The sequence below is a fragment of the Idiotropiscis lumnitzeri genome, chromosome 13, assembly GCF_059441095.1.
Source record: "Idiotropiscis lumnitzeri isolate Australia: NSW breed Sydney's pygmy pipehorse chromosome 13, RoL_Ilum_1.0, whole genome shotgun sequence".
Classification (NCBI taxonomy): Eukaryota; Metazoa; Chordata; class Actinopteri; order Syngnathiformes; family Syngnathidae; genus Idiotropiscis; species Idiotropiscis lumnitzeri.
Genome location: NC_142403.1, coordinates 6,628,351 through 6,646,328, shown reverse-complemented (window position 1 = coordinate 6,646,328; position 17,978 = coordinate 6,628,351). Strand labels below are relative to the sequence as shown.

At 37.7% G+C, this 17,978-nt stretch overlaps 3 protein-coding genes across 4 annotated transcripts; 2 read left to right on the top strand and 1 right to left on the bottom strand.

The window, feature by feature from the left end:
• The first annotated feature begins 297 nt into the window (after positions 1-297).
• On the top strand, positions 298-8,265 carry samd13 (sterile alpha motif domain containing 13). Of its 2 annotated transcripts, XR_015846346.1 has the most exons (7): positions 298-437; positions 892-998; positions 1,246-1,288; positions 4,067-4,178; positions 4,265-5,016; positions 5,193-5,266; positions 6,895-8,265. XR_015846346.1 is itself a non-coding variant. In XM_088313618.1 (5 exons), the coding sequence occupies exons 2-5, from the start codon at positions 971-973 to the stop codon at positions 4,406-4,408; spliced, it is 327 nt and encodes a 108-aa protein (XP_088169744.1). In that variant the 5' UTR covers positions 298-437; positions 892-970; the 3' UTR covers positions 4,409-5,111. The 2 variants fall into 2 exon arrangements, 1 of the variants encoding a protein (XP_088169744.1); XM_088313618.1 differs by lacking the exons at positions 5,193-5,266; positions 6,895-8,265 and having other exon boundaries at positions 4,265-5,111.
• uox (urate oxidase) lies at positions 4,530-17,978 on the bottom strand. The gene is made up of 9 exons (XM_088313617.1): positions 17,918-17,978; positions 8,757-8,856; positions 8,358-8,570; positions 6,886-7,002; positions 6,161-6,239; positions 5,900-6,086; positions 5,661-5,784; positions 5,324-5,407; positions 4,530-5,258 (listed from the first exon to the last, which is right to left on the bottom strand). Exons 2-9 carry the CDS (start codon positions 8,757-8,759, stop codon positions 5,187-5,189), a joined length of 879 nt encoding a protein of 292 aa, XP_088169743.1. The 5' UTR covers positions 8,760-8,856; positions 17,918-17,978; the 3' UTR covers positions 4,530-5,186.
• Positions 11,511-17,598, top strand: dnase2b (deoxyribonuclease II beta). Its single transcript, XM_088313558.1, has 6 exons — positions 11,511-11,694; positions 11,823-11,997; positions 12,259-12,337; positions 13,932-14,093; positions 15,811-16,008; positions 16,867-17,598. The coding sequence occupies exons 1-6, from the start codon at positions 11,567-11,569 to the stop codon at positions 17,199-17,201; spliced, it is 1,077 nt and encodes a 358-aa protein (XP_088169684.1). The 5' UTR covers positions 11,511-11,566; the 3' UTR covers positions 17,202-17,598.

The following is a 17,978-nucleotide window of genomic DNA, read 5'->3' as shown; positions in this document are numbered from 1 at the left end:
TTGGGTTCTCTCTAGTTAGTCACGTATGCCAGTATGGGCTCAATATTCCTGACATGTCTTTGTATTTAGTTTGTGGGACGTTTTGCACTTCATTTAAATGGATGACACGTTTTTCTTCATCTAACTTTATTTGTGTTTGCAAGGGGAATATTCTTTGCTGTAGCAGATTTTATGTAACAAAGAATATGTCACAATAATAAATCATTTTATTAGGAAAAAAATGACTGATTCAGTGTCCCAATGGAAAAAATTGACAACACATGCTCCATGGATGAAATAAACTTCACTTCCCATGATTCTCCAGTGACGTGAGTAGGGGTAGCTGTGACGATAAGCAGCTAGTTGGCTTTGATTAATTTTTGATATTATCAAATGAATATCTTCCGTTTTTTGCTGGTAAATCATCACGGGGAGTCGGGAACTTTTTGTCGTCACCCGTAAGTTGTTTAACTTGGACCAGGCGTTGTTGTCAAAAAAAGCAGTCATTCAAAATGTGTTCGATTTTGAATTAGCAAAGCCAGCTAACTGTTCACGTTAGCTTGATAAATACGAAAAGGTAGCGATAGTATTTGATATTCGTTTTGTGATTATTCAGACAGTTTTACCATTTGAGCCACGTTATAATTTGTTATTAAAATTTGTCGACACCAATGGAAAAGCGCGAGGGTTTGTATTGACGCTGTTTTATTTTATTAATTTTAATTCAACTATCAATGTGAAATCTGACTTTTCGTGGTGACATTTTTACGCACTGCATCTCTAGTTCCGTTGTTATTTACTGAGATAATAGCAGCTTTGTTTTAACCTTCCCGATCAATTTCCCCGTGCACATGTATGCCTGTGTTTACTTTGACATTTCTTCTCTCACCTGACATTTTTTTATTCCGACAGAAACGTCTAGTCGTTGCAAGACTAAGAAGGATGTTTATCCCACCAACACTGCTTTAAGATCGACAAGAAAAACAATCTAATGAAAATTAATTGCGACGTTACTAATTGTAAGTACAAACCAGAATATTTGCATTAATGTTGCAGCCTAGTAGTTTACTCTTCAGCAAGTGAGTGGTAATTACTTAATAATAGTTGAGTGTCTTTAGCTTCTGCTTGCATACTGTATTTGATGTTTGTGACAACGAAGTGTGCAGCCATTATTTGAGGCTTATGTAAATTAACTTAATTAATAGTTTGAAAGCATGTATGAGTGGACTAATTATTTCATAGTGGATCCCAATTGTTTTGTTACAGCCGTCATGGAAGACAAGGAAAATGGTTCTGTTGACAACAAAAGGTACAGTCTCACATTACTGTGAAGAGTGAGCTTGTTATGTACTGTCACGTGTGAGGAGAGTAGCCAAAAACTTTCAAGAAAGAGTACTGTTTTTTAGTTTTATTATATTTTTATGAATCCAATAAAATGGAAACGTAGTCGTACAAATAATTACTACCTGAGTAAATATTCATAGAAAATCAAGCAGTGAATAACAATGTATTTATTTTTAGATAGCACGTTCATGTCAGGGCGGCACAGTGGCGGCTGGTTAGCACGATGGCCTCTCAGTGAGAGACAGCATCTATCATTGGTTGGTATCACAATCACACCTAGGGCCAATTAAGAGTATCCAATCAACCTTTCATGCATGTTTTTGCAATGTGGGAGGAAACCAGAGTACCCGCAGAAAACCCACACAGGCACGGGGAGAACATGCAAACTCCACACAGGAAGGCCAAACCGGACTTGAACCCTGCTATCTAGTTGACCACTGTGCCGCCCTTAGTCATATAATTATATATCATTTGTTTGTATTGAATTTGGTGGGTAGATTTAGTCATAATTACCAGCGTTATGTGACAAGAGGTCACCCCCACAAATCAAATTAGATTGTGCAAGTAATGTTAAGTACTGTACCTGTAGTTGAAAATACAAGTAGATAGTGGAATATAGCACAATATAGCAAAGTAAAGAACTAATGCTTCTTTAACAAGTAAGGTAAAGTAAAAGTAAAAAGTATGATACATTAAACCTACTCTGACAAGCACAATATATCCCAAGAGTTACTTAAGTATAACAGTCAAAGTACTGTAAATGTAGCTTTTATACCTTCCTCTGTGTACATTTGGCCGCATATGTCGATCACGTACTTTTCTCACAATTGGTGGCCAATCGACCAGTGCACCACTAACATATATCATCACCGTCACATGTTAGTTGTGTCCTCAAACATCACTGCTATTATAGCTTTGATTTTGCTTGAAATTGAACAGACAATATGATAACTGAGTGAAGCAATCCAACAGAATCTTGAAACTCATCGCAGTAGTCATTTGTCGGTCGTGAACTCCCCCCCCGCCTTTCAAGTCAAACAAAGACTGTTACTATCTTTTTTTTTTCAGCTTTTCTCATCTATTTTTTTCCACAAACACCATGAATGTGTCATATGTTTGCTCTGTGTCAATTTCTTGAGTGTGAGGAGAAATGAGAAGCAAGCTTACCTATTGTTAATTGCCGTGCGAGCATATCAACAGCCTCTAGTGCTGCTTCTGCAATTGTTCAACAATACTTAAATATAATACATTTTATAGCACTCACAGAGTATGTGAGTTAATAATGCAATATAAAGAGTGCATATTTGATATAATGTCCTGTTTTTGTTTTGTTCTTTCACTCATATTCATATTAATTCATTCATTGTACACATAATTTGGTCATAAAATAATTGAAGCCCAAAAATTCCACTTGGGAGCCGCAATAGCCAAGAAAAAGAAAGTGAGTGAGGGACTATCAATATTCACTTAGATATCATCCTAAATCTATGGGCTTTCAACGTCCTTACTTGCACTGGTCCCCAACAATATTACTTGCCTTAGCACAGGTAGATGATTAAAAGCAGGAGAGAGAGATGGACAGAAGATGGACAAAGCAAAGTTTCTCATGCAAGTAAATCTATATAACTGCTGGTAGTAGTAATTAGTTAGCTCCTGCCCATCAGCAGAAAGTCCTGTGATCCTACAAAGTATCTTGTTAGTCTGGAAATATATTGTGAACCTCATAGCGGGTTACATGAAGATGAAGCCGATTGGTGGGTGAACTAATGCATAAATTCACACCATGAAGCACGAGCTGAGCTCATTGACTTATGGTTGTCGTCAATGTGTAATAATGGACTAATAATGTCACTCCTCCATCCCTGAAATGTGCTGTATAAATAACGTTTTATTGTATTATTTCTGGAACGAAAGAAATCAGGACATGAATTGAGAGTGCAACAAGGAAAGTGACTTGTACAAGTACTAGAAATGTGAGTTAAACAGATTTCACAGATTAAGCCATTTGTGACGCAGACCTAGGAATCATATCTAATTCAATGTGGATATAAAATATGAAATATTTCATACAAGTTGGTTATTGCATGAATTTTTCTTGAAGAAAATAATGATTAAAAAGAGGAGTAAACCAAGAGATATGAGAAGCCATATTATTCTGTCCCATATACTTTCACAACTGCAATATGACTTTTATTATTTTGAGTAAACATCATTGAGTTATGTTTTCATTCAACCACTTAGTCAATATGTGCCAAAATATAATCTCTGCGACTTCACAAGTATTTCGAAGCAAACAGTGTGTTGTGAGCCAATGTCAAGTTATTAGCCGCTCTGCACTGAGTCACAGTAATGGACCAATTCGTCAGCCTTAAAATCAGACTCCTCAAAGGGCAATTTTTCTCTGTAATTTTTTGTTCATTGAAAATGATATGTTTGGCTCACTTTGTCACAACACAGTGACCATTGTTTTGTATGAACCCTCACATCTTTTTTTTTTTTTGCGTGGTCAATGCTGTACTCATACTTCCAATGTTTGTGTGTTGCACCTCTGAGCCAGGAGGTCGCTGCCTTGCTTAAGGACTCTTCGAGAGCAGTCAGGAAGCACACTAGCATTTCCAACATGTAGCTGCCATTGTTTTGTTCTGTTAGTCGCAACCCCATATAGGTGGACGTTTGCAATAATGGTGCATTTGTATGCATGTCAGGCTTGAATGTTGGAATGAAGAATATACTCTCTCCGCAGCCCAGTGGAGAATGGTCAGCTTCCAGATCCAGCCAACTGGGGGGTTGCTGATGTCGTCAATTACTTCAAAGCAACAGGGTTCGAGGAGCAAGCCACTGCATTCCAAGATCAGGTTGAACTTCGCTCCCGCCTGCGTTTTGACGTCATGACAACTAATTTAGGTGACAGTGCTAATCAAATCTCTTCACTTCATGACAGGAAATCGATGGGAAGTCACTGCTCCTGATGACGCGAAATGATGTGTTGACGGGCCTGTCGATAAAGTTGGGCCCGGCGCTGAAGATCTACGAGTATCATGTGAAGCCGCTGCAAACCCAACACCTAAAGACCAACGCCTGTTAGCGCGTCACCGGGAGCTCGCTACTCCCTCGCTTCAGTGACAATCGACAACTCCGACCAGCTGTCCGTTGGCAGAGACTCCTCTGGCCGCATGGCACCTTAAAACAGGATCAGTGTCCGTATGTTTTTGGGAGCGTGGAACCCAAACATATTTGGGGGTCTAATGAGCTGTTTACCTTTTTAGCTGTTCTTATGTCTGCTGCTTCTTGTTTTATATTTTATTTTTCGTGTTTTATTTAAGACAAGAATTCCTGTTGATGATGGTATATCAGAAGTGTGATTTTTGTTAATGTTTGTGTGCGTGTCATGAACCAGTGATGGTTTTAAAAATGGTATTTGTACATAAGATAATATATGATTTAAAACACCAGAACACTTTGGCCCGGCAGAAAGTTCATGTACGTTACTGTTGAATTTTCCCTTAAAAAGGTTTCGTGTATGCTTTATACTGCTCAATTTGAGTCCATGCATCACCACTTAACTGGAAATATGAAGTATTATACTTTTCCCAGGTACAACAAGCCTTGCTTGGTCCTATGGTAATGTGTGTATCATGATGATGTCCTTACTACCTGTGGTGCTTCAACTTGTTTGAAAAGACGACTAATCAGGTGTGTGTGTGTGTTTGACTTTGTGCAACACTGGAATTTGAATATTTCACTGAAAGACTTGCAATAAAGGGTGCTCTTTTCTCACCAAAGAACAACACCTGTTTATTGGTGGTTGTTACTGAGACTAGCGTTCTACATTGCCAGCATATTCTCTATTTGTGCTTATGTCTTCACAGCCTGGCTTGCTTCCTACGCACTGTGCTTGTGATATTTCCTGAGGGATTGTCAATGGGAAGAAGAACCTGTGATGGTAAGAAAAACATTTCAGTCAATAAATTACATTACAGTTGACCACAATGGAACTTACTTCGCCTTTGTTGTCAATGCCCATTTTTGTCATATCGATGATGAAGTAGTGATTGTTGGGCATGGTGATCTCAATTTCATCCACCTGTAAGTTGGTGCACACATGAGCTGGGATGCATTAACTGACTGTTGCTCTTTCGTTTGGTTCGAATCTGGTTTATTGCAAAAAAAATGGGAATGCGACAAAAGCAAGGAATTGGCCTTCATGATAGTGCAGGATGATGAAAATGTGAAAGCATTTCAAAATTGTGCAATTTAAACAAGAGAAAATTAATAAAGGTAAAACATGAAGTGTTTTGTTGGGTGCGCTATAATAAATTAGTAAAATGTGCCCTTACCTCAGGAGCCCGAGTGAGGACTAGGACTTGTGTATCATAAATGGTCTTCTGCACAGAGGGTGAGAACTCTCCACGATCAAAGGGGCCTGCAAACTTGTCAATAATTGTATCTTTAACGCATTTCCTGTAAAAAAAATTTTTTTAAAAAAGCTCAATTTTGATGAAATACGGCAGCGTTTTCATTGCTACAACAGTTCACATACAGTATGTAATACTAATGAATTGGATCATGTCATTACCACACAGCATCAAAGTTGACATCTTGAGCCTTGTTGTAGTGCCACCTGGCACAGACAGTAGTACAGAAACACCTGTCTGTGACCTCTTGCAGTGTGGTGAAGCGGTCTCGGAGGAAACCCTCAAAACCAGATTGAGTTGTTTTCAACACTTTCATGTCCTTGAGTCCAGCGTGGACCACCGGAATACCTGAGTGGTTGACAGCGAGTGCCCTGAGTGATGACCACACTAATAGGAGTGCAACAGAAAGTTGATTGCAGTACCTTTGAGATGTTGTTCGATTTCACAGAAGCGGACTGTTTCCGGGCTGTTAATGAAGGCGTGGACATGTTCAACTCCATTCTGAAAACAGCAACATTTGCACATTGTTTGAGGAGTACCCGCGCCTCTTTGTCAAAGTCACCTTTGATGGGCTCCAGCTCACCCATGACTATGTATGATGAAGACATGTGCTGTATATAAATGGATAGATGGATGCTTTTTTCCATGGAACAATAATAAATGCGAACGCGCGGCCTCATTGGCCACGCTTTGTGTGTGGGACTGAAGGATGTGCAGTACATGGTCAAAATGTGTCTGAAATGGCACAGTATCTGGTTGTTGAACCCAAATATCTTAATTTCCTTTTTTGTAAAGCTTAATTGTTTTATATCACATTTCTGTTAATTACAATGGAAAGTGTACAACACCCAAGCCATACCAAAATGCAGTGTTGAATTACTCAACTAAAACGATGTGTCTGTTGCCAAAGAAGGTTGTTCTTTAACCATAGCATTTTGAATTATGTCCACGTTCAAAGCTGTACCCAGATCGGTTCCAAAATCCTTGATCTGGAAAGGCTCAATTTAATGTGTGTTTTTGATAATGCCAAAGTTACTCAGCTTTTAAAAAATAAAAACGGATTTAAGGCTCTGGATCGTGATCCAAACAGAACAACGTAACATCCTTTGGACTAAACAAAGGAGTTAACCTTGGTCATTTTTTTTACCTTCTCCAGCCTTCTCCACGGTGCCTCCTCTATGTAAACCTTGGCCCTGAGCACATGGTTGAAAGAGGTCAGGAAATGTTGGCAAAGATCCATAGAAAACTGCTCAATGGTCTTCACCTGACCAAAAAACAATGGGTGAGGTAGGAGATACACAGAAATTTGACACAATACCCAATTACTGCATGAAGAACATGGCAAAACCTCTAATACTTCATAATTGTATCTACAGTACAGTGTATATTAAATAGATCAAATACAGTATTACTACAATATATTACTGTAACAAGTACAAAATTCACCAAATGTGGGCATGTTCATCCTGGGGAAATTTTTACATTTGGTAGGTTTTGTGGTTTGCTTGTTTGACCCTAATTCCACCCTATCTCTACCCCCAAAATTGTCTCTACGTGGCTCCCTTGATTTTTTTCAGTTCTGTTGCAGAAGCCTGTTTCACTTAGCAACCTGAAATTTGTTATGCAAGTCTAATAGGTAAACCCACACAAATCAAGAAAGCCTGTCCAAATAAACACAGGAAGTCTGACATTTTAGGTTGAAACAGGCATTTTAGAGTCATTTTGGCCATTTCCAGGGTCTCTTTAAGATGGACTTGAATTTTTCCAGCCACTAAATTTGCACCACGTGAACCACAAACATAATTGCGAAAGAATACATTCTCGGTCTGGCACATTTCACAATTTTGGTTGATTGATAAGCGCTTCTACACTGCAATTTTTTGGAACTGGAAATCTTGAAACATAATTAGCATTCCATGTGATTAATGTGAATCCTTTTTTTTCAGTGCATTTACAAACAGATTTACAATAAACAATAATATACCTAGATATGATAAGGTTTGATCTTTTTATATATTTTTTGTCATTTCAAACATGTAAAAAAAATAAATAAGAAGAACAACAATGCATGGGTATTTCATGTGAGTCTTCCAACAGATTTAACAGTCAACAATTACGCCAAGGAATTTGATCTCCTCCACCATCTTTATGTTTACATCTTCAATTTGTACTCTTACTTGGTTGTTTGCTTCAACATTTCCAAATATCATTAGTCTTGTCACTAACCATATTATTATTCATGGTATTATTAAAGATATTATCTATTAATTTTGCACAATGGGAAGTGATTCTGCTAGGCCTTGTAATACTCGGATAGAGGTTGAGGCTGTATACTGTATGAATAAACTCTTTGGTCATTTTGTGTTTGTTCGGATTGAGATTATCGATGTTATAGTCACCACAGATAAACACAGTTTTTTTTTTTGTTTGTTCATGTGTATATTCCCTCCATCCAGGCTTTAAATGCATCAATATTGGAACCCGGTGTTCTATATATGCAACATATTCCCCATAGATATTTCTACTGTGACACATTCCACCATTTACTACATTAAAGCAAAAAAATAAAAAAATTAAGATTTAAAAAAAAAAACGTGGTGATCGTGTTGTACAACCTACCCCCTTCAGTTTAGCCAAGGCATAGACGGTGTTTTTGATAGTGTCAGTAGGGATGATGTCCGAGTTGTCTCCGTTGAGGTAATCCTTGTGTGACTTGAGAGTGAGCTGCACATCTGCCTTGAGCTCAATGATGTCATGGTGAAGCCCCTGTCTCCTGGTGCACAACACCTTCACCGTGTTCTTGCCGTAGCCCGTCCGCACAAACTCGACGTTCTGCCACATGTGAACGAAAGTTGTCACTGAGGCCGGGGAGGCTATCTACTGTAAGGCTCTAGCAATACACGACAAAAGATTATCTTAGCTCAAACGACAACACTGGATTGAAAGTTGGGAGATGATCATTCTGACGGGATAGTCTAATATTGGCCCGTGTACTAAATGTTTATTGGAAGCACTTACCATATTGTCTTTCCTTCAGCTGATCCTCAACCAGTGGCCCACAAAGAAATTGCTTGACAGGTAGAGGAGGTTCTGCAGAGGGGGAGGTTCCGCCTTTCCCCTTGGCCATTGGAGAAAGTTAACTGCCATTTCACGCATTGCACAAATAGTTTATATATTCAATTTGACTTCTCTATTTTATTTTTGATTTATTCATTAATTTTTTTTATATTTTGGGTCTGATATTAAGAACTGAGGCAAAGTGCAGAATTGTGAAACTTTGACTTCACACTTTGCAAGAACGGATGTGTCTGGGCAAACTCTCCAAATAGTTGATTTTATTTCCGTACTCCTGTACACCGGGGTTGCTTATGCTGTATTATACAAAAATGATAATATCAGATATCTGTTTGGTTTCATAGTTTGGCAATTTTTTTGAGAATAGTAATTCTATTACTATAATTGGGGGCTGGAGCATATCAAAGCTGACCAGAGCGATCGGTGGTTCACACCCTGGCCTGGTTGCCAGACAATCACAGTGCACATATAGACAAACAATCACACTCACATTAACAACTAAGAACAATTTATATTCAAATCAATTGACCAAAGATATACATTTTTTGAATATTTTAGGTATCCATTATCACCAGTTAGTAATTGAGCAAAAAAAACACATGGTTAATCACCCATCAGTGATCAAATATGCATGGCAGATTTTCCTCCGGAAATACAAATCCCAATTCTAATGAACTTGTGACGCTGTGTAAAATGTATATAAAAAGATTAAATAAACTAATTTTAAAATGCTTTTCAACTTGTATTAAATGCATACAGTGCATTTAACTTTATACTTGAAATGTAAATTTAAAGTTTTTTTTTTTTAGGAAAATATTCTCTCACTCTTAAGGAATGCTAAAAAGAAAAAAAGGATTGTGAGTGTCATGATTGGTTATAAAAGGAGCATCCCTGAAAGGCTCTGTTGTTCACTATCAAGAATGTGGTGAGGCTCACCTCTCACTGAACAACTACATGAGCAAATAGTCCAATAATTCAAGAGCGTTCCTTAATGTATGATTGCAATGAATTTTCGGATTTGACCATAATTTCATCAAAAGATTCAGAGAATCTGGTGAAATCTATGCACATCACCAGCAATAAACCATCATTGAATGCCCGCGACCTTCAAGACCTCAGGTGGCACTGCATTAAAAAAAAAAAGACATCATAGTGTCAAGGATATCGCCACGTGGGCTCCGGAACAGTTCGGAAAATCCTTGTCAAATCACACAGTTTGTCACTACATCAACAAATGCAAGTTAATATTCTCCCATGCAAAGCCAAAGCCACTTATTAACAATACCCAGAAACGCCACTGGCTTCTCTGGCCCAAGCTCATCTGAGATGGTCTAACGAAAAGTGGGAAAGTGTGCTGTGGTCTGACAAGTCCACATTTCAAGTTGTTTTTGGAAATCATGGATGATGCGTCATCAGGGCTAAAGAGAAAAAGGGCCATCCGGATTGTTATAAGTGCAGAGTTCAGTGTTCACGTGCCCATGGCATGAGTAATTTGCGCATCTGTGGAGGCACTATCAATGCCGATCGGTAGATAGAGGTTTGGGCGCAAATACATGTTGCCATCCAAGCAATGTCTTTTTCAGGGACATCCCTGCTTGTTTCAAAAAGACAATGCCAGGCCACATTCTGCACCACAACATGGCTTTGTTGTAAAAGAGTGCAGGTACTAGACTAACCAGCCAGCAGTCCAGACCTGTTTCTAATAAAAATGTGTGGCACATAATAAAGCACAAACTATGACAACACTGACCCCTGACTGTTGAGCAAGTGAAGTTGTGCATCAAGCAAGAATGGTACAGAATTTACCTACAAAGCTTCAACAATTAACACTCATTGAGTGTTGTTAAAAGGAAATGTGATTTAACACAGTTGCAAACATGCCCCTGTCCCAGTTTCAGGGGAATTTGTTGCAGGCATTAAAGACATTTAAATAAGTGCACTCCAAAAAAAAAAATACAATTTATCAGTTTGAATATTAAATAACTTGTATTTATAATGTATTCAACAAAATATAGTATAGGGAAGGATTTGTAAATAATAATTGAATTATTTTTTAATGAGATTTTACACAACACCCCAACTTTATTGGAAATGGGGTCCAACCATCCATTTTCTGTTCCACTTATCCTCACTAAGGCCATGTTGTATGCTACATTTCCAGAGAAATAACAACCAGCAACCAATTAACCTGACTTTGCTTGTTGTAACTTAAATGTAAAGATGTAATTCATATGGGAAAATACTGTATAAATTACTTTTTGATGCATGTCTACAAAACAAGGTTTTCGTTGTTATAGTTGTATAAGCAGCTTTGTTACTGATGTAACTGGAATGAAATGCGCTATACAACGAAGGTTTTATTGTATCATTTGGTTTGTGTCAAGAAGTACAATTCTAGCTTCCTCAATTTGCACTTGCACATCATTTTATTACGTGTTTAACTTTTCAGTATTCTGCAGCTAAATTAGACATCAAACGTTTGGGGAAATTTTCCATCACCAGACAACCTTTGTGACACAAAAGCATAAAAAACTGGAAGATGCCCAATAGGATACATTATCATCATCAACAACCTAGCAGTAGTTTGGGAAAAATGCACATAAGTATTGCAAACACTTCCCAAAATGTAAAACCAACTACATAGTCAGCCAAACCACTGTCATGCGACTCCATTGCATCACTTCCTTTTTTGCAGTATTGTAGCTGTGCAGTAACCCCTTTAAAAATGGTTTATTTATCAGCCATAGGTCCAGATGAGGTTTAGCTGTAGACACCTAGAGGTCACAATGGCCTTAAAATTAAGTATTTTTGTGCTTTTCGCCCTGACTGTGTGTGATGCTGCTATTTCGTGTCAGAATGAAGCTGGCGATCCTGTCGACTGGTGAGCTGATTTACAGATTCAGACAAGAATAATAACCGCACTGTGTTCTCATGGATTCATTTCTTGTTTTCAATATCCTGATTATTTTGGTATGTCCTGCCATGAAATGACTTTCAAATGTGCTGCAGGTTCATCATCTACAAGCTGCCGACCTACAAAATTGGTGAAGTGGGTAGTGGGGTGGACTACATGTACCTGGACCCCCATGTAGGGACTTGGCAACTTAGTAAATTCATGGTTAACACTAGTCAAGGAGCCATCGCAAACACCCTCAACCAGCTTTACAGCAAAGCCAAAAACAAGGTAATGTTCGCTATTCCCTCATTCTCTTGCGTTATACACTCAAGAAACACTTTTGCATCTTAGAGAAAGCATTCTTTTTTCCAACAGGGAACTGTAGCTTCTGCTAAAAGTAGCACTTCCTTGTATTGTTTGCTTTCAGCATGATTGTGCATGTTATCATTGTATGCAATGAAATACTGTTTTTGTAACCATCTTTAATATATAAGCAGAATTTGTACTTTTATATTTAGACATCCTGAAAATGTGCTGCGCTTTCCTCAGTCTCGCAACTCTGTGTATGCCCTCTACAATGATTCACCACCTGTCCTCAAATACATCCAAGGATATGGACACACGAAAGGTACCGTAGTCAAGAAGCTTTGATCTTTTGGGGGTAACATCGGAGTGCGGTGCAATTAAATTGTCGGTGGAAATGCCTCCAAATTTTGCCACATCTCAACCACAGAGACTTTAACTATAATAGGTAGTTAGGATCATTCATCCATTTGCATTTATAGAGTTTGAAGGGGAAAGCATGAAATTGCACAACTCGTGTGTTTCCTATGAAGCTGTTTATGTCAATCCAGCCACTTTATGTATTTACTATAATGCGTTTCTGTCATGACATTATACAAGAAGTGTATGTCAGTGGCCGGCCACCATTTACTGAGTCAGTGAGTTCTATCAACAAATATGTGGAAAAATGTGAGTCATTAGCATTGTTTATGATTTTTCCCATACAATTTTAGAAATCATGTTCAGATTAAATTTGCACTAGACTCCCATGAAATTAGTGTATTTGTCTCTTGTGTCTTTACTATTATGGCCTAAAGTTTAAAATAACTTTTTGGAAAATAGGACGTCAATCCTGGCTGTTTCAAAATGGGAGTGATTTACCCATATAAAACCAAGGCGGTATTTTATAAAAATGGCAAAATTGGACAACTGGACAGAGCAAGATGGTTGTCCGAAATGTAACTTAAGAAGTGAAAAATTACATTTTTTATTTATTTATGTGTTTAATGAAAGACAATTGGCCATGATCACTGATGGACTTAATGTCATATTAAGACACTGACCTGCTCTTTCAGGTTAAGTACGAACAACAGACCCGTTAAAAGTCTTTTTAGAGGCAGAGGCAGGCCATCAGTTCACTTAAGGAAAATGGCATACAGCTTGTTTCATATTGGATTTTGTAACATTAATGATTGATTATATTATTGTTACCCTGGCTAAATGTTAAGCTATTTGGCTTGTTAGCTAACCAGCTGTAACATCAGTTGTTTTTTAACCTCTAAAATTGTCATACTTTTGTGATTCACGAGTCTAAAGACTGTTTTCATAAATAGCGCATACAAAATGACCATATTGGGACCATTAATATGATGTTTGCACTTCCACGCAAATTTGAAACAGGTTAGTACAGATACTTGTGCAACAAGTATAAGCTGGCACAACCACTTCCCTAAGGTCACAGCAGGACAATCAGTAATCAGCCTGAACCAGGATGCCCAAAAAACAATGTTAGACTAAGCAACTGTGGATGAACTAGAAAATCTAATCTGGCCACCGGACTGGACTAATGACTTAAATGAAACTTAAAACACAATAAACATATCAACCCTGTTAGTGTTGAATTGCTATTCTTACATGTCTACAATCATACATTTTAATCATATAGAAAGGTCAAGCGGCAGGTGCTTTTCTCTTTATCTGTTTTTCACACTTCTCTAGCTTGTTTAAAAAATGACCTGTAATAAATACAATCTTAAGATCTCAAAATTCGGGGCTGCTTGAATTTATTTTAAGGGTGCTTGAGCATCTTCTAAATGGTGTAGACATGCTTGTGGTTCACACACTCGATGAAAGTGTTTCCATCCAGTTTGCGTGCGTGTTCATGTGTGTATGTGTATGATCTGTACCTACATTCCAAGTTTTTTTTCTGCTTCCAACAGGGGTAGTGTATTTTGACGATTCCCAAGGCTTCTGGCTGTCCCACAGCATTCCCCATTTCCCATCATTCCCAGAGATGGGTTACCTCTACCCATCCTCTGGCAAAATCAACGGGCAGACAGCTTTGTGTGTGAGCCTCCACTATGACCAATTCCTCCATCTCAGTGAGTGATCACATCAAACACGTATAACACAAGGAATCTACACATAAAGGTTAATCCAGTTAAATGAAAAAATAAATAGATTGAAATGTATTTTTCGCCAGGCCCGATATATGTGGAGAAGTGTGGTGAGTTTTCGTTCAGGTTTACGTCCTGAAAAATGTGAATCATTACGGAGAATAATAATACATTCTACAGAAACAACAGGGACCTCAACGGTTGCTCCTCAGGCCCCAATATAATACTTTACTCAGAGTCCTGACACACTTGTTTCTTCAATAACAATCGTCACAGATTTGCAAAGGAATTAATGGCCACAGAGTGTGAGAAGCGAGCTTTCCCTCTGTGCAGCTCAAAGTGTCCCGGTGGTTGGGGACCATTGTTATCGACCAGTGCACCAAATTGACGCCATTAGCTTGTTGTAACTCTTTCCTACTAAACTTGCCTTTCTGTCTTTATCCATTTCTTTATCTGATTCTACACATATTGAACAACTCAAAATAACTATTGACCCATTTCATGGACTTTATTTTTTAACTGTCATTGTTTTATTGTATTGAAACTCCTCATTCCAATAATAAAACAGGAGCGAGGTTTTAGAAATACTTCTTTTTTTTTTCTTTTTTTTTTAGAAATGCATGAAATATAGCCACTTGACCATTATGATAATAGCTTATTGGAACTTAACATATTACAGTGGTTCAACAACGATAAAATATGTTTTAAACATTTCTTATTTCCTTCATTGTCCGAAATGCATATCCTCACTAGGATCATCAAAAGTATTTCAGTTTTCAGGCAACCATCATAGCTGAAATCTCATCAAATATACAGAAAAATAAATTACTCACTTTTGGCCTTCTCATGATCTACAGATGATCTGGATGATAATAATAATAATATTCCCTTTATTAGTCCCACAATGGGGAAATTTGAGATTCGAACCCAGGCCTCCTGGGGAGACTGGGTCCGGAACGCGGCGCCTTAGACCATTCGGCCATCCTGATGCAACTTCCTCTGGGCTGAGTGACTTTAAAAAAACTAAAAGCGGGTGATGTGTTAACAGGACTGCATGAAACCCCAGAGACAACACTAAAGTGGGAATTTATACAAACTTTTTGTTTGTTTGTCAGAAAATAAAATAAAATTGTAGTTGGGCTAAGGAGTGACACAAATATGTAATTTTAAAAAACATTTCTAAAGGATTCATTCATGTTATGAACTGCTTAATTATTATATTTGATGGAAAAGTCAAATTCAGGCAGCAGATTCTATTTTTGCAATAGGATCAATATGCACAACAATTTGCTGTATTAAAAAAATTACAGTAAATGTACATTTATACATTTTATTCCCTGGTGAAGATGACAAACTACTTTTACTATTTTCTGCTGCAATTGCTGCTATTTCAGTATTATTACAACTGCAATTCCTCTGACCACTACAATTATTTCTGTTATTGCAACTATAATTACTAGTATAAGACTCAATAACATTAGGGAGATGAGAAATGTTTATTGATAATGGCTTAATAATACTTTGAGATCCAAAATACAGCAACTGATATACAATGAAAACATGACTTTTAAAACCAAGTAAAAGTACGATTTTCTCTGAAACAGTCACTCTTAATATTTTCTATGTTTTATTTTCATAACATCTACTTTGTTCTCATAAATGTTTTCTAATGCTTGTTATTGCTGATTTTCCCCAACGACAGTGCAGCATCTGGTGTATCTTTTCCCACGGTTCTACAACTGCTCCATCCCATCTGCATTTGCTAGCAAACTGCCTCAGCTGGCCCAGTTATGTGCTGACCAAAGGCCAGAAGCGCCCTCGGATAAGAGAATGGGCCAGCTCTTCTCCGTGCAGGGAGAGATGTTTTTCACTTTTGCCAAATCTGAACGTCTTGTGGACGGTAAGGTCATTTTCTTGGTCAGGTTTAAGTACATTTTGGCCATGTGTTACTTAAGCACATTAAAATCAGAGAACTTCAGCTGTATATTTATTTAATGTTTAAATTGAGACATGCACATGGACAAAATTGTTGGTACCCTCAAACATACAGTCTGGAGAAAGCACTCTTCAAACCTGCGACTTTCAAGAATAAAAGTTACAGGGTTGCAAGAATCATTTTGAACACAGTGATTTCCTCAAAATGTTGCACAATAAAATATTAGGTTACATTGTACGGGTAATTTTTGTCCAACCCATTTTTAATAAGAACATGCTCATTTTTTTCTTTTGTTTGTTTGTTTGTTTTTAAATCTATTTATTTTAGCCCACAAAATTAAAACAAGGCCTGATTTTCATTGGTTAATTTTCAGTACAGAAATTTCTTTTTATTACGTTTTTCAGTTTCTAGTTATTTTAAGTGTTTGTGTTTCCTTTATAAACAGTGATGTACCAACAATTTATTTTCACATGCAATAATTATCTGTGCCCTCTAGCTGCTCATTTAAAGTCGCGTAACACTCACGATCAAGTGCAGAAATGCTATCAACATAGTACGGACAGATTCAACCTCACCCCACCCTTGCGACACTAAAATGTCAAAAAGTACCATTCTCCATTACCAAATATGTTGTCATCGTGAAGTCAATGTTTTTTTGTAGTTTTGAAATGTTATTATATTCAAATGCATTTGTAAATGAATGCAATTTCTATCACATGTACAGTACAGTAAGTGGTTGAGAAAATTATCAGGGGTAAATACATATTTACAGGATATTATTTTAACCATAACGGAATGAATTTCTGACTGGCCTTCATCCAGACATCTACACCGGCTGGGTGGCTCAGGTCCTGAATGCAGACTTGCTGGTCGAGACTTGGCAGAGGCAAGGCCAGGACCTGCCTTCCAATTGCTCCCTACCCAATCATGTCATGAACATTAAGAGGATCTGTCTTCCCGAATCCGTCCCATTCCATTCTAAGTATGACCACTCCAAGTGGTGCATATCGTGGTCTTATCAGAAGCATGTGACCTGCTTGGGGGATCTGAACAGGGAGGTATCCCAAATGTGGCGCGGCGGGGGTCTACTCTGCTCCGACAACACTTTGATTCACAAGGCTTTTAGGCAAGTGGTGGACTGGTATATTGGATGCTGAACTTTTAATTGTTTTGATTGTTACTGGATGAACATTTGACTTAATTTCATTGATTGTTTGTGTATAGGAATTATGACCTGTCATTTCATCCATCCCTCAGTTTCTTACTGTTGATCTTGCTCTGTTGATTTAGCGATTGATTTTTAATATTTTAAATGGTGGAAAATTCTCTAAATGTTGTCATGTCATGGATTCTTGCAATTAAGAAGAATAATGCTATATTGTGGTTGCTAGCCTCTCCATAGTCAACATGTTCTTTTTAGTCAGTAAACTGAATCAAGATCACCTCTGCTGTTTGCAGTCAAGTAGTGCACTCTTCTGCTTCAACGTGATTCATCAACACTCAATTAAATTACCAGCATACTTAACAATGACTAATAAATGAGAATTGTGCCCATTCCTAATATTTTCTCATGCATGCTTTAGCAGAGAATCTTAAATGTGTACATCTTCATGCACTTGATAAATGACTATGAATTGACGTGACAAAAAGCGTTTTCTGGAAAGCCATTGGGTGGGTCATCGGATGGTCACATGATCCTATAACTGTCACATAAAAGACACTACTTCTAAAATGACAGCAGTGATTACAGTATTATACGGCCAGGCGAAAGGGATACTGTAGTATATGTGTGTATATGTATATATTAGAAAAAAATGTTTTTAAATTATTTTAAATCTACAAAAGAAAGAAAAAGATACTCTCGTATACCTACTTTTCACCCCCTGTATTATTTGAATATCAAATTCGGTGAGTGTGGCCTCGTTCTTTCGATG